At 49.6% G+C, this 17,145-nt stretch overlaps 1 protein-coding gene across 4 annotated transcripts in view; it reads right to left on the bottom strand.

Moving 5' to 3' along the window:
• The window catches only part of ARRB1 (arrestin beta 1), an 80,738-nt gene that overhangs the window by 27,491 nt on the left and 36,102 nt on the right, over positions 1–17,145 (bottom strand). For 2 of the 4 annotated variants that reach the window (XM_082627890.1, XM_082627893.1), the window contains exon 1: positions 2,813–3,241. The exons of 1 other annotated variant lie outside the window; for it this stretch is intronic. In XM_082627890.1, the coding sequence (XP_082484016.1) occupies positions 2,813–2,868 (56 nt within the window). In that variant the 5' untranslated portion in view covers positions 2,869–3,241. Of the gene's footprint in view, positions 1–2,812; positions 3,242–15,185; positions 15,520–17,145 lie in introns of those variants that run through there. One more of the 4 variants, XM_082627892.1, reaches the window with a different exon arrangement.

Raw genomic sequence — 17,145 nt, 5'->3', positions numbered from 1 at the left:
CTCCCCCATCCTCCAGCCGCAAGCCTGCTTGCCTTTCCTCCAACACACCAGGGTGGTCCCTGCCTCAACAGTCCCTTCCCTGGGACGTTCTCCCCGCACAGATACGCTTGCCCAGCCCCGCGCTTTATACAATGAAGCTTCGCCCTGTACCTACCCAGTGTTCCCAGTCCTCTCACTGTACTTTCCCTTTTTCCACAGCACTCACCACTTCCTAACCCACTACATAGCTGACTCTCGGATTACATTTATGCCTGTCTACTCTGCTAACGTCATCTCCACGAGGGCAGGGATCTTTGTCTCTCTCGTCCACTGATGCGTCCCAAGCACCTAGAACGGCACATCTAGTAGGTGTTTAATAAATCTGTGTTAATGAATGGTAGGCAGCCAGTACTTAATAAATATTAGTTGAGAGGGTGAATGAATGAATTCGTGAAGGAATCAACTGAGGAACTGAGGCCAGGAAAGGAGGGGATGTGCCCATGGCCACGCAGAAGAGCGCGGATGTGGGGTCGGGCAGAGGCATGGTCCCGGACTCCCGTAAAATGCTCCCTCTGCCTTCCAGAGCACACCCTGGGCCCCAGCAGCTCTCTCTGCTGTCTCCCTGCAGCTGGTCTGGGAGCCTGAGGCCCCTCACCTATCCCCCATCATCCAGCCCCAGAACAGCTCAGAGCAATGTTGGGAGGGAGAGAAGAAAGGTAGAGACGGAGACCCAGAGGCAGAGAAGGTATTGGAGGAGGGAGGGGAGGGAGGGAGGGAGAGGAGGGGGATGCTGGCTCTGGAGATGTGACAATAAAGGATGGAATGAGAGATGATAAAACAAACAGACAAGAGAGGGAGAGACAGACAGTCACAAACAGAGAGAGATGGAGCAGACACAGAGCAACAGAGCAGACCTGCATGCGCTGAGAGCGATGCAGGCAGCCCCAATCCTGGAGGGGCAGGAGGTCCAGCAGGCATCCAGGGCAAGGCGGGGTGAGGCCCACAGTGTCCCAGCAACAGCAGGTCCTCCCAGAAGGGGAGTGGGGTGGTGGCTCTGTGCTGCCTCTGTAGCCACCCCCCATCACTCCCACCCTTTACTTTTGGGGCCCAAGGGACCACTGATGGGTCTGAGCTTGGCTGGCAAGTAAGAGCCTAGCACATCCCTCCCCCACCTCCCCTAGGAGTTCTGGGTTTTTCTCCTCCTCATAAATATTTATCAGTGTTTGGAGTGTGAAGATGCCACAGTCAGCTGGGGTATAATAATTGCTAAAGTGAGAAAAAAATACAGATCACACAGTTTCAACTGGCAGCTCCCAAGGTAAGGCCAGACCTGCAGAGGAGACCAGAGAAGTGACAGGCCACAGAGGTCCCAGCTGCTTCCAGAAGCCTCAGTCCACCCCTCAGGAGCCCTGGGTCTGATGGAAAGGAGAGGCCACAAATGCCTGAGGCCATCCCAGTGACCCCTGAGAGGGACCCTGGCCACAGGAAGCTTGTGTGGGGGGCCAGCTGGGAGTAGTGATAGTCAGAGAGAGAGGGAGGGAGGGAAGGAAGGAAGAAGCAACTAACATTTTTTTTCTTTTTTTTTTTTTTTTTTTTTTGCGGTACGCAGGCCTCTCACTGCCGCAGCCTCTCCCGTTGCGGAGCACAGGCTCCGGACGCGCAGGCTCAGCGGCCATGGCTCGCGGGCTCAGCCGCTCCGCGGCATGTGGGATCTTTCCGGACCGGGGCACGAACCCATGTCCCCCGCATTGGCAGGCGGACTCTCAACCACTGCGCCACCAGGGAAGCCCGCAATTAACATTTTTAAAAAGTAGGAGCTAGCATTTGTTGAGTGCCCAATTAATTATTTCTCACAACAGCACTGTGAAATGAGCATTATAACCCTCATTTTACAGACAATGAACTCGAGGTTCAAAGAGATGTAGTAATTTTCCCAGAAACGTACAGCAAGCAAGAGGCTAATAAGTCAGGATTCAGACCCAGTTCTGTCCGTCTGCCTCCAGAGGCTGGTTACTTTCTGTCCAACCCTGCTGCTTTCCTAAAGCAGGTGTTTTAATCAACATCAGGAATAACAGAAAAGAGGGAAATGAGGACAGGAGTTGGGGGGAGAAATGAAAGGGTGAGGAAGAAGCGAGATGGAGAGTAAGCGTGACAAGGGGCAGGAAGCACGGCCATCTCAGCAGTGGGAGATGGCCCACTGCTAACTCAACCAGCCGCCGGGCCACCTCCTCAGGAAGCTGGACGCTGATGGCTTCCTCAGACAACAACAGCTGCAGGCGCCCTCCAGGCTCGTACGCCCTCAGCATGTCTCAGTATTTTTCCCAGAACACTGTTGTTGATCCTTCCACAATCCCATTTCAGAGATGAGAAAACTGAGGCTCAAAGAGGTGAATTATGGCTGCCTGTCTCCAGAGCCCATGTCCTTTCCACTCTGTCCCACAGCGAAACGGTCCCTGAAACAACTCCACTGGCTTCCTGACCACAATGCTGTCAGAAAAAAAGGCCCCTGCAGGGGTGCTTCCAGTTCACCGGGACCCCCACCTGGTGCAGGACCTCAGAGATGGCTTCTGCCTGTCCACTTTGAAGAGCAAGCACAAACACACAAAACTGAGGTAAAAGCCAAACTTCCAGACTGTGGGATGGCTGGGTTTAGTTCATCCCCAAGTCCCGTTTGTACCCCGTAAGCCTGATCCTCAGAGCCAAAGCTGGGTCCCATGCAAGAAATACTGGTGGTGTTCTAGCTGATTTAAGACTCTCTGGAGATAAGGAACAGAAACCCACCTAGCAGAGCTCAAGAAAAGGAGAGAGTATGATAAGGAGGCAAAAATCTCACGGGAAGGATATGCAGGCAGGACGCACGGGGGCTGGAGCCAGGAACGAGGAAGCCATCAGCCTCTCAGGCGGCTGCTCTCTTTCTCCACCTCTCTCCCTGGGGCTGCATGTTCTCCCGGCTGCACTGCTCTCTGTGCGGCTGCTACATTGCCTCTGTGGACCAACTCTCTGCTTACTCAGGGCTTTTCTGCCCCTCCATCATTTTGGCTTGCATGTGGCTCTCACTCCGACCCTATGTCTACTCTGCCTCTGCTCAGCTTCCCATGGTTAACTGGCTGAATGGCCCAATTCCAAATCACCAGGAGAGGAATTTCATTGGTCAGTTTTGGTCAGGTGTCCGATGCCTGGGCCAATCAGCTAGGCTTAGGGTGAGTCATGTGGTCTATCAGGCATGGGCAGAGGAGGGTCTGTAGAGCAGTTTTTTTCAACCCAGGGGTCACAACCCATTAGTTGACAATGAAATCAACTTACAGACTTGCCACCAGCACTTTGTTGTTGTTTTTTTTTTAATGCAATAGAATAAAAGATACAAGCATCAGGTGCAGATGGCAAAGGTATAGTAGATACTACTATATTTACCAATATTCTATTGCCCTCTAAGTCTGGGCATATGGGTGGATCAAATTTCTCCAGTTCTATGAAGTTAGTCGTGCCCATGCAGCTTGCTCTGGCCAAGGAAACATGAGTAGAAGTGCCATATGTCACTTCCGAGCAGAAGCATTTAAGGGCTGGTGTATGATTCCCCATGCTGTTTATATTAGTCTTCTATGGAGGCTACAACAAAGGGTACAAACTTAGTGGCTTAAAACAACATAAATGTATTATCTGGCAGTTCTGTAGTTCAGAAGTTCAAAATGTACCTCACTAGGTTAAAATCAAGATGTTAGCAGGGCTGAGTTCCTTTCCAGAGGCTCTAGGGGTAAATCTGTTTCCTTGCCCTTTCCACCCACATTCCATGTCTCAAGGCCTCTTCATCTTCAAAGCCAGCAACATCAGGTTGGGCTCTTATCACACTGCATCGCTCTGACCTCCTCTTCTGCCTCCCTCTTCCACTTTTAAAGACCCTTATGAATACATGTAGCTCCCTATTTTAAGGTCAACTGATTTTAGGAACCTTAATTCCATCTGCAACTATAATTCCCCTTTGCTATGTGATATAACATATTCAAAGGTTCCAAGGATTAGGACGTAGACATTGTTGGGGGGCCATTCTTCTGCCTACCACACCCTCTTTCCTCTATCACTGAAACCAGCAATGATCTGGATGGGAAAGCCTTCAGACATCGAAATCCCAGGGCTCTCCTGCTAGATGATAGACATGTAGCATGAGAGAGAAAGAAAGCTCTTGAGCCACTGAGATTTGGGGGTTGTTTGTAACTGCAGCAGACCAGCTTCTCCTGGCTAATAGGAAAAGTAAATATTATTTAGTAAAACTTTTGTTTCAGATGAACTGAGTTACAATGTAAAATGAATATCATGCTGCAAATTTTTAACTGTTTAAAATCCACTGTTCTAGAGAACATGCCTAAAACAAACATGCTGTATCAGTGTCTGTGCAGCCTGTTGGATCCTATTTTCTGATTCTGCTGCTTTTCTGTGTGCCACCAGTCCTCCCAATGTCCCTTTGTGCCTATAGGGAGAGGCCTATATCATGAGGGACCCAGAACAAAGTACCCTCCTAGATAGATTATCCAACAATCAAGAGTTTATAATTTTGTATAGTATAGCCAAACAATGGAATAATACTACATAGCATTGAAATTATGCTTGTATCTTTCATAACACAGGGAAATGCCTATGATAGAATATTAAGCAGAATAAATCAGGAATCAAAACAGTATTTTTGGCATGAGCTCAACTTTATACTCAATAAATACCCAAAAGAAAGAAGGAGAAGACAAGGTTGTTAATATGGCAATACTCCTCAAACTGATCTATGAATTCAATGCAATCCCTATCAAAAATCGCAACTGAATTTTTTGCATTAATTGACAGGCTGATCATAAAATTCATATGGAAATGTAACAGCCAAAACAATCTTGAAAAAAAAAAAAGGAACAAAGATGGAGGACTCAGACTTCCCAAATTCAAAACTTACTACAAAGCTACAGTAATCAAGAATGTGTGATCTTGGCATAAAGATAGACATAGAGATCAATGGAACAAAATTGAGAGTCCAGAAATAAACTCATATATTTACGGTCAATTGATTTTTAGCAAGGGAACCAAGACAAGTCTTTGGAAATAGTCTTTTCAGCAAATGAATCTTGGACACCTGGATATCCATATGCAAAAGAATGAAGTCAGAGCCCCTCCACCTCACACCATATACAAAAATTAACTCAAAATGTACCAAAGATCTAAATGTAAGAGCTACAACTATAAAACTCTTGGAAGAAAACATAAGTGTAAATCTACATGACCTTGGATAAGGCAATGGTTTCTTAGATATGACACCAAAAGCACAGGCAACTAAAGGAAGAAGTAGATAAATTGCACTTTATCAAAATTAAAAACTTTGGAGCTTCAAAAGTCACTATCAAGAAAGTAAAAAGACAATCTACAAAATGGAGCAAATATTTTCAAATCATGTATCTAATAAGAGTCTAGTATCCAGGATATATAAAGACCCTATTACGATTCAACAACAGGCAAATAACTCAATTAAAAGCAAGCAATGGGGGCTTCCCTGGTGGCGCAGTAGTTGAGAATCTGTCTGCCAATGCAGGGGACATGGGTTCGAGCCCTGGTCTGGGAAGATCCCACATGCCGCGGAGCAACTGGGCCTGTGAGCCACAACTACTGAGCCTGCGTGTCTGGAGCTTGTGCTCCGCAACAAGAGAGGCCGCGACAGTGAGAGGCCTGCGCACCACGATGAAGAGTGGCCCCTTCTCGCCACAACTAGAGAAAGCCCTCGCACAGAAATGAAGACCCAACACAGCCAAAACTAAATAAATTAATTAATTAAAAAAAAAAAGCAATGAATTTGAATAGCCATTTCTTCAAAGAAGATACACAAGTGGCCAATAAGCACATGAAAAGATCACTAGTCATGAGGGAAATGCAAATTAAAGCCACAATGAGGGTAATTTCCTGGCTGTCCAGTGGTTAGGACTCTGCCTTCACTGCCAAGGGCCTGGGGTCAATCCCTGGTCGGGGAACTAAGATCCCACAAGCCACTTGGTGTGGCGGGGTGGGGGGAGCCACAGTGAGATATTTCATACCCACTACGATAGCTATAGTGAAAAAGAAGGACAGGGACTTCCCTGGTGGCGCAGTGGTTAAGAATCTGCCTGCCAATGCAGAGGACACGGGTTAGAGCTGTGGTCCACAAGATCTCACATGCCCTGGAGCAACTAAGCCCGTGCACCACAACTACTGCGCCTGCGCGCTAGAGCCCGCGAGCCACAACTGGAGCCCGTGCCACAGCTACTGAGCCTGCACTCTAGAGCCTGCGAGCCACAACTACTGAAGCCCATGCGCCTAGAGCCCGTGCTCCGCAACAAGAGAAGCCACCGCAATGAGAAGCCTGCGCGCCACAACGAACAGTAGCCCCCATTCGCCACAACTAGAGAAAGCCCACGCGCAGCAACAAAGATCCCACACAGCCAAAAATAAACAAATAAGTAAATAAAATTTTAAAAAAGAAAAAGAAGAACAATAACAAGTGTTATCAAGGATGTGGAGAAACAAGAACCCTCGTACATTGCTGGTGGTAATGTAAAGCAGTGCAGTCACTTTGGCAAACAGTCTGGCTGTCCCTCTAAACATCAAACATAGAGTTAACATATGACCCAGCAATTCCATTCCTAGATAGATACCCAAGAGAACTGAAAACGATGTCCACACAAAAACTTGTACATAAATGTTCATAGAGGCATTATTCATAACCGTCACAAAAAGTGAAAAAAAGTCCATCAATTGATGAATCTATTTTTTTAAATGTGGCATATACATTCAATGGAATATTATCCAACCATAAAAAGGGATGAAGCACTGATTCATGCTACAACATGGATGAACCTCGAAAGTATTATATTAAGTGAAAGAAGCCAGACACAAAAAGCCATATATTGTGTGATTCCACTTATACGAAATGTCCAGAATAGGCAACTACATAGAAACAGAAAGCAGATCAGTGGTTGCCCGGGGCTGGTGGGAGGGGGAAATGGGAAGTGATTGCTAATGGGGTGATGAAAATATTCTGGAACTAGATAGTGGTGATGGTTATACAACCTTGTGAAAATACTAAAAAACACTAAAACTGCTAATATTATGGTATGTAAAAGATATCTCAGTTTTAAAAACTAAAACTAAAAACAACCCCAAAAAATGAATGAAAGGAAAGGAAATGTGCCTAAATGTTAACAGGGGTTGAAGGAAACTCCGTCCACCCACCCACTCATTCCTTTATATCCCTTATTTTTCCATGTTGTACAATGAGCACAAATTACTTCATAAAGATGCCAGGGCTTCCCTAACAAGGTATGTCTCAAGTCTTAGTGAAAAAAACATTGTAAGCACAGTAGAGAAAATATGGATCCTGTCATTCGGATCCTCTGATGCTAGAATCTCTGATACTGCAATTTTACAATCCAGAGTCCACATCTCTGCGATTCCTCAGACCCTTCCCCAAGCCTGCTGTGTCAACTGCTAGAACTGCGTGCTGTGTCTTCTGCTCAGCACTCTCTTTCTCCAGGAAGCTTTCCCTGACTCCCCCAAAGTCTGGATTAGATGCCCCCCAACTCCCACACACAGTGTGTCTCCGTCACAACATTTACCACACTTTGTAAAAGTCTGTTTACTCACCCTCTGCTTCTCTTTCATAACTTATATGAGAGTAGAGATCTTATTTGTATTTTTGACACTGGATCCCTGGGGCACAGTACAGTACCTGGGCCACAGTAGGTGCTCAGTAAATAAAAACAGGTGGAATGCTGTTGAATGAATGCCCTAAGAGAGAATTAGTCAATAGTGAGGATGGATGAAATTTAAAAAGATGGTGGGGATGGTCCTTTGCTCTGGGTGAGTGGACTCCAGGGATTTCTTCTTCTATCTATGCTTCTCTTCGGCTGTCAGGATCAATAGGCACTGGGCTTAGAAAATACTTCATAGGGGCAGGGTCCCAGACACCATCAGGCTGAGCCAGGTATAAAACTGATACACCCACACGGGTCTCTGCTCAGCTTTTTTTTTTTTTTTTGCAGTACGCGGGCCTCTCACTGTTGTGGCCTCTCCCGTTGCGGAGCACAGGCTCCGGACGCGCAGGCTCAGCGGCCATGGCTCACGGGCCCAGCCGCTCCACGGCATGCGGGATCCTCCCGGACCAGGGCATGAACCCGTGTCCCCTGCATCGGCAGGCGGACTCCCAACCACTGCGCCACCAGGGAAGCCTGTCTCTGCTCAGCTTTGACCAATGACTCTCTCATTTATCATTCACTTACCCAGTGAACATTCACACACTCCTACCACTGCCAGGCTCTGCAGGCACTAAGATGAATAATTCATAGTTCCTGCTGACAAAAAAACACGGTATAGCCAAGTGAGATAAACCCACCAATCACGTCGGCCACTGTGCATTAAGCTTTCCCTGTAATCCAGGTGCTGTGCTAAGAACTTCACACACATTAAGATAGTATATTATGCCATCTAAACATTCCCATTTTTCAAAGGAGAAACCTGAGATTCAGAGACCGTGAATAACTTAATCAAAGTCTCAAAGCCAGCATCAGAAAACTCATATAGGAGAGGAAGCCCATGAATGGGCTGCCCATGGGAAATCATTTAGCCAAACATGTCTTACTCAGCATCAGAAAACTCATCTTGTAGAGCTTGTCCACAAACGTAGATTCACTACCAGTGAATTGAGAGAGCACTGGTGACAATTCAATCCTTTGTGAGCATCAGAAAATTCATGTTAGATAAAAATGCCATGAATACAGTGAATGTGGGGAGACCTTCAGATGTTAAGCTCAATCAACAACAGAAAACTCATCCAGGAGAGAAACCAGGTGCCAGTTACTGCTCTAAGTGTGTCATAAATATTAACTCATTTGTTCCTCCAACAACATATGAGGAGGTACTACTATCCCACTTTCGCAGATGAGGAAACTGAGGCACAGAGAGTCTAAGTCATTTGCCCAAGGTCACACAGCTAGTAAGGTGCTCAGCTTGATACTGGAACCCAGGCAGTCTAGCTGCAGGGATGACACTTTTCACCACTCACAATATTACCTTATAGGTAGGATTGTGCGGTTCTGTCTGAGGGGGTCAGGAAAGGCTTCAAGGGAGGAAGTAGCAACGAGGGGGATCTTGAAGAACACACAGAGGTGCGGAAGAGGTGACAGCACGGCAGGTGGGGGCCTCACAACTGAGTCCCCTGTGCGTCTGGGACACGGTCGGCAATCTGCAGTATGTCCCACGTGCCTGGGAGGAGCACCAGGGAGGAGGATGGGCCAGAGAAGGGTCCACTCACTTCCCTGATAGTCACGGAGCACCTCCATGCCCCAGGCCCTGGGCTAGGTCTAAAGGGTCTTGAATGCCAGACTAGGACCTCAGACCATATCCAGAAGGCAATGGGGGGCCATAGGCACTGAGGGGGAAGGAGGATGGCCAGGACTGTACCTTGGACACAGAGACGCTGTCACCCCATACCTTTCCCCCATCCCTGCGCCTGATAGCAGTCATAGCTCAGCTGCGTAGGGTGGGGACCTGCAAGGGGGCATTCACCCTCAGGTACACCCGCCCTACATTCTGACCCACTTTCCTGGGTGTGAGAACAGCCATCAGGGAGCCGGGAGGTGTGAGGAGCAGGTAGCTGTGGCAGCAAAGAGGTTTCTAGAGCCCTTATCACACCCTCCCTGGTAGCAGAGTTATTTGTGTGCAGGCTTGGCTGCTCTGCCAGAACTGAACGGCCCTCCCTGTGTCAGAACATTGCCTGCCTGTTTACCCACCATTGGTGCACCTGCTTCTCAGGACAGCCCAGGACAGGGGCAGGAGGCAAGAAGACAGGAGATGTCACCCCTGTTTCACAGATTTGGGGAGCACGAGGGATCACAGTGCAGCCTGCTTTATTTCCCAGACAGAGAAATCAACGCCCAAGGGAGAGAAGAATCTTGCACCCGGGCCAGGAAACTAAGGCCCAAAGAGACTCTGGGGTGTGTCCAGTCACAGACTGGGAGGAGAGCCCCAGGCTTCTGGTGCTCCTGTCACATCCCTGCTCAGAATCCTGCATGGCTTCCTTGGGCACAGGCCTGAGGGGTGAGGGGTGGTGGATGGGGGTCTGGCCAAGTCAAGCTGCAGGGCTGCAGACTTCTCACAGGCGTCTAGGCAGACAGCAATGGCTCCAGCCTCTTGTCCACATTCATGTGTTCACTTTGCTAGCCATGATCCATATATGTGAAGATTTCCAGGGGGTGCAGAGTGAGGGAAGAGGGGAGCCACCAGGTGGCCATGGACAGAGGGGAGAGTTTCTTAAAGGAGCCTGGCCCATTTTCTAGTAACCCACAAAACTGGAGATCTGAAATCGAAAGCTATCATTTCACCAAGCAGGCTGGCAGCTGGATCCCAAAGAGCCCACAGACTGCACCTGAATGCTCTCTAGCCTTCTCGAGGGTTGAGAGGCAGGAAGGGAAGGGTGCTGGCAGAGGAAACAGTGCAGACGCTGAAGCAAGCAGACCCCGCTTGAGTCCTGTGTGACCTTGAGTTTTGCTTCCTCTCTGAGGCATACTTTCCATCATCTGGAAAGTGGGGTTGATATCTACCCCATAGGTGAAGGCATATATAAAGCCTTGGTACCTAGTAGGGAATGACAAAGGGAAGCGGACATCATTGGTACTGTAATTATTATTGCTATTAACCTCATTTCCTGAGCCAACACTCTGCCTTCCCTCCAGCGCCCAGGGGAGAGTTCTTGCCCAGCTGTCCCTCAGGTGGGAGGGGATGGTTATATTAACTCCACTGGAGAAAAACAAGTTTTTTTAGCTGTCTGTCTCTCTCTCAGTCTTGGGTAGAAAACAGCAGTTTATGATATTCTCTTCCTAGTTTAGACCCTCACATTCCAGAAATCTCCAGGGACATGCCCTGTTAGTCCCTCTTTCTGTAATAGCCTTTCTATCGGTTCTCCCACTGCAATCCCTCCCATCCTTCCTTCCCAATGTCAACTCATCCAAGAAGCCTTCCCTGACTGCTTCAGCTTAAAGTGTCCTTGCCCTGACCCCTTCCTCCTTCCCTCTCTCCATCCATCTTTGCTACTCCCCTCCTTGCTTTTCTTCCTTTTTTTCCAATCTCTGGGCTTGACACTGTTCTTACCTCCAGAAGATACAGGCCCCTGTGCCCTGTCACCAGGACACCTGCACTCTGGAGCAGGGAGAGAGAGAGATACTCCATAAATAAACAAAACCCTCCCTCAGAAGCACAGCAGGAGGGTGGGATGATACGATGTATGATGTGCCCAGCTTAGCTTCAGGCACACAATAGCCACCCACACATGCACTTCTCCCTTCCTCACCTCTATTCTGCCCCATGTCCCCATAGCATCCACACGAGCCTGCACATCTCTGCTCCCCAGTGGATGGCATGGAGTGAAATACTGACAAGCTCCAGAGAGCAGGAACCCTGTCTTCCTTCAGTCATCTTCCTTGGTATATAGTGGGTGCTTAGTAAATTTTTTTTTTTTTCTTTTTGCGGTATGCGGGCCTCTCACTGTTGTGGCCTCTCCCGTTGCGGAGCACAGGCTCCGGATGCGCAGGCCCAGCGGCCATGGCTCACGGGCCCAGCCGCTCCGCGGCATATGGGATCCTCCCAGACCGGGGCACGAACCCGTATCCCCTGCATCGGCAGGCGGACTCTCAACCACTGCGCCACCAGGGAGGCCCTTAGTAAATATTTTGAATGAATGAATAAATGAATAAACAAGGGCCAAACCCTGAGCTTGAAGATGGGAAAAATAGGACTTGGGCCAAGAGGCGATTCAGAGGTGGGCTGCCTGGCCGCCAGGATAAGACACGGGTGTGTGTAGCCTCAGCAGGAGCATGTTACATACAGGGCAGCCCCAGACACACGGCAGCCATGGGTTTCCCAGTGGGAAGACTTTATTTAAAGTTCTACTTGCTTGTGTGTGTGTGTGTGTGTGTGTGTGTGTGTGTGTGTGTGTGTGTGGTTTTTTTGTTTTTGTTTTTGCCAATTTGCACATATAAACTTTTAGGGATACAGAAGAACATATAATAAAATAAGATATTAATTCAGAAGTGTTACTTTTTTCTCCATTGTCACATTTCATAAAATATAAGAACAGATCAGTAGGGCAGTGCATCTCCAACTTTGCTTCAACCACTCTGGGGGCCAGTCAGGGGCTGAGAGCCCTCTGTGGTCAGGAGCTCTGTCCAGATTGAAAGGTATGGCCTACAGTAATGGCTCTTTCTTGAGAAAGAATTTTGGGGAGAAAAACCCACATCTTATATTTAGCTAGATACAGTGCACATGATGGGCTGGAGCTGGCTTGTACAGGCTCATAGAGCTGACTGTCACACTTGTAGGAATTTTGTGAGCTAGTTGCTAAACACAGCCATTGCCAATGTCTCTCTACTGGGGGTGAAATGGCTGTCTACTGGGGTAAATCAGCCCCCTGGGGGACACTTGGCAATGTCTAGAGACATCTGGATGATCACGACTTGGGGGAGGGGTGCTACTGGCATCTAGTAGGCGGAGGTCACGGGTGCTGCCTGCACAATGTGTAGGCCTGCCCCTTCCCTGCTCCTAACAAAAAACCTCGAGCCCAAATGTTAACAGTGCTGATGGTGAGAAATCCTGATCCAAAATTACAATTAAATAAATTATATTAAAAACAAAGGGAGAGGGCCTCCCTGGTGGCGCAGTGGTTGAGAGTCCGCCTGCCGATGCAGGGGATACGGGTTCGTGCCCCGGTCTGGGAGGATCCCATATGCCGCGGAGCGGCTGGGCCCGTGAGCCATGGCCGCTGAGCCTGTGCGTCCGGAGCCTGTGCTCCGCAACGGGAGAGGCCACAACAGTGAGAGGCCCGCGTACAGCAAAAAAAAAAAAAAAAAAAAAAAAAAAAACAAAGGGAGAGAGACTTCCCTGGTGGCACAGCGGTCAAGAATCCACCTGCCAATGCAGGGAACACAGGTTCGACCCCTGGTCCAGGAAGATCCCACATGTCATGGAGCAACTAAGCCCATGCGCCGCAACTACTGAGCCTGTGCTCTAGAGCCTGAGAGCCACAACTACTGAGCCCTCGTGCCACAACTACTGAAGCCCACATGCCTAGAGTTTGTGCTCCGCAACAAGAGAAGCCACCGCAATAAAGAGTAGCCACCACTCGCCGCAACTAGAGAAAGCCCTCATGTAGCAAAAAAGACCCAACGCAGCCAAAAATAAATAAATAAATAAATAAATTTTTTAAGTTAAAAAAAAAGACAACAAAGGGAGGGCTTCCCTGGTGGTGCAGTGGTTAAGAATCCGCCTGCCAATGCAGGGGACATGGGTGTGAGCCCTGGTCCAGGAAAATCCCACATGCCGTGGAGCAACTAAGCCCATGCACCACAACTACTGAGCCCATACTCAAGAGCCCGCAAGCCACAACTACTGAGCCCAGCGCCACAACTACTGAAGCCTGTGTGCCTACAGCCCATGCTCCGCAACAAGAGAAGCCACCGCAATGAGAAGCCCGCACACCGCAACGAAGAGTAGCTCCCACTCGCCACAACTAGAGAAAGCCTGCGTGCAGCAACGAAGACCCAATGCAGTCAAAAATAAAATAAATAAATAAATTTATTTAAAAAAAACTATCAACACTCATTTAAAAAAAAAACAAAGGGAATACATACTCAAAACTTGTCACTATTTTTTTACTAAATTTCACTATAAAGGTGGTGCCCTACTGTGCATCTCTTTCCAACTCCACGTTCAATGACATGACATTAGTAGGGTGAAATCCTTGGTGGAAGAATTCACACCACAGAAAGCAGCAAATACTACAACCCAACCCCCCCTTTTTTTCTGGATAGCCAGCTGTTACCAGTGGACCATTGGATGTGACCCTAAATAGAGAAGGGAAATTCAGAAGCCTGGTGGATGCTTCTAAGTTTCCAGCCCAGGCAAATGGCTCAGCACCAGCCTGCTGTATGCAGTCACAAACTCTACACACCTCACACACACACACACACACACACACCATGCATACACACAGAGACACATACCCACAAACACCACACACCACACATACCCTACATGCCCTACACATGTACCTACAGGCACAACGCACACCACACATGTACAAAACACACGACATACCACACCACACACATCGTGCACACTTGCACCACACACATACCACATATGCTTCACATCTCACACCACATATATACCACTTACACTTATACACACCACATACACAGACCACACACACAAATACTAAGCACACTCCATGCACACACCTGCATCACACACCCCACACACATCTCACCTACAACTCCCCCGATGTACACCATACACACACCACGTAAACACACGTGCTCCCACAGCAGCCCTCTAGCCAGCAGAAGACTAACTGAAATCATGAGAATAAGAGAATGCTGATCCGGGACTTCCCTGGCGGTCCAGTGGTTAAGACTCCACGCTTCCACCGCAGGGGTCATAGGTTCAGTCCCTGGTTGGGGAACTAAGATCCTGCATGCCACACGGTGCAGCCAAAACAAAAAGAGAATGCCAATCTGCCTGACCACCTTCTTTTGATGTCTGACCACCCCTGCCATAATTTACTGTCTCCTCAACCCAAAGGCCATCCTTCCCACACACCCCCGCACCCAGCTTGCCAAAGCAAAGGTCTCGACACCCCCCCCAGGAGCACCATCCTGTGACCCCCATCCCAGGCCCATTCCTCTTAGCCACTGGAGCCCTGACTCAGTCAGTGGTCCCCGATCCCTGCCCTGTGCCCAGCTGTCTGTAGGCTTCAGAGCAGAGCCCGGCTGCCTGTGGCCTCCAGGGCCTGGCCTCCACCCCTTCCCAGGACCCATGGCAAGCAGTTCCCTTGGTGACCCCACCCACCTGGCCCCTTTAGCTGCCACCAGATGCTGGTAAGCCAAACCTCCATCTCCAGCCAGACCCTCTCTGACCCCATACCCACTAGCCTTGGGACATGTGTACTCGGATGTCCCCAGACTCCTCACACAAGTCCCAAACAGACTTCCTGTCTGCCCGCACCTGTTCCTCGCCTACACTCTCTGCCCCTGCCCACCCCAGAGGTCAGCACACAGGAAATACTCCAGGCACATCTCATGGATAAAGGAATAAATTATGTAAATCCTATAAAGAAAGGAAAACACAAACTTCCTTATGAGGCAGATAGGAAGTCTTACCCCATTTTACAGATGAGAGCCCTGAGTCTCGGTGAAATTAAGGGACCAGCCCAGGAGCAGTAGCTGAGGCAAGGGGGGGCTGTGTGGGAAGGAGGGAGGCCGTGGAAGACCCAGTGCTGGGGGCTGCAGGCAGCAGGAGTCAGGCCAGGGCAGGCCCTGCAGAATCAGCTCTCCCCAGCCCCGAGTGAGGGGGTTAGTTACAAACAAAAGGAAAAGGCGTTCCTGATACGTGTCCTGTTTCCTCTCCTCCTCTGGGCTTCTCAGGCCTTGGAGGGCGGAGGTCTCTGGGCTGGCAGTACTCGGCCTGTGCACGGACAGGCAGAAGGTGAGCGTCTCCAGGGGCCCTTTCCACTCCAGCAGTTTGGCCTGCGCGGAGACAGGCTCCTGAGTGACCCTCAAGTTACCCTTCCCAGCCTGGAGGAGCACCCCGTGATCCCCAGTGGGTACTCATCACAGCCAGGCACCTCCTTCCGTCAGACTGTTCCATAAAGGCATCTCGACTGGGAAGCCTTTCCTGTCACCCTTACTCGCTACGGGAGCCCCTCTAAAGCACCCCCTTCTTCCCTTCCGCCCTGCCCCACAGCAGCCTAGCCCCTTACTCTGCCCAGCTCTCTGTGGCTATTGCCTGTAGACCAGAGCTCCCCATGAATCAGGCCAGGGAGGCAGGGAGCAAAGGCAGAGGCCATCAAATGGGGCTTCTTAAGTGAGAGAAAGAGATGAGCCTCCCCCATCAAACAGGGAGACAGGGGGCCTTCCTGAGGGCAGAGGTCATATCTCCTCTATCAGATAAGAATCCCCTGAGGGAAGTGGCCATGACTCCTCCAACAGATAGGAGGCTGTTGCAGACAAAGTTCATGCTTCCTTCCTCAGACAAGGAGCTACTAGAGGACAAGAAGGCTATGTCCCCTCCATTGGATCGGAAGTCCCAGGAAACAGGAGCCACATCCCCCCTCCCTGCCCCCACCAGCAGACTGGAGTCTCTCTCCTGGAGAACAGGACCATGCCCCCTCCATCAGACCATGAGTTCCCAGAGGGCACATTCCTGTCAGCTGCCTCCTCAGCAGTTCCCAAAACAGACTTCAGTTCCGTCTGAGACTCAGAGAAGGACTTCCCCCTGGGGCAGAACCAGGGGAAGTCTTGCCCACAACTTCCCTTGCACAAGGTCCCATGCCAACTTCCCATTCATGCCCGCAACTGAACAGAAGCTGCTTTGCCATCCTTAAGACAGACATGTGTCTGGGCAAAGGCCAGTAGCTGTCTATTTCAGCCAGGAATGTTGACCTCTTGAGAGACAGCAATGGGGATGACTGGGAGATCCCTGACAAGAGGATGCCCAGGACAGGCCGTGCACCCAGCTCTGGCCTGGAAGTGACCAGGTGTGTGGGCTAGATGGGTCTCTGCTCCTGACTCTGTCACTAAATGGGCAAACCTCTTCCCCGTGTGGCCACTAACACCCCCCACCCATCTCCAAACTTTGTCAGCACCCACTGCTGGTTAAAGTGGCAGGAGGCAACAGGGAGGAGGGACGGCAGGGCCCTTCCCAGGTCCCACCTTGAGGACATCACTGGCCTTCCCCAGGGGCTGCCCCTGAGCCTGGTTCAAGCTGCCTCCACGATAGTCTTCCCTATATGCGCCAGCTCCAGGGAGCTGCTATTAGTTAGCATTGGTCCACAAAGTGCTTTGCCAACACTTTTTATGAGCTCAGCCTCACCCGGGGCCCTGGGGGCTAGTCGCAAGAGGCAGAAACCGAGCAGGAAGCCCAGGCCCCTGGGCAGAGCCAGGGGGCAGCTGAGCCCCAAGATCAAGACCCAGACAAGCCCAAGACCAGCACTCAGTAAATGTTACCTGAATGCATGGTCACTGAAAGGCAACCTGACCGGATTTGGTAACTAAATCTGGGCGTATTTCCTTATTAAGAAATAATAATAATTATTATTATTATAACTGATGTTTATTAAGT

This window comes from Mesoplodon mirus (assembly GCF_964341445.2).
Source record: "Mesoplodon mirus genome assembly, chromosome: 7".
NCBI lineage: Eukaryota > Metazoa > Chordata > Mammalia > Artiodactyla > Ziphiidae > Mesoplodon > Mesoplodon mirus.
This window is presented reverse-complemented; position numbering and strand designations above follow the sequence as displayed.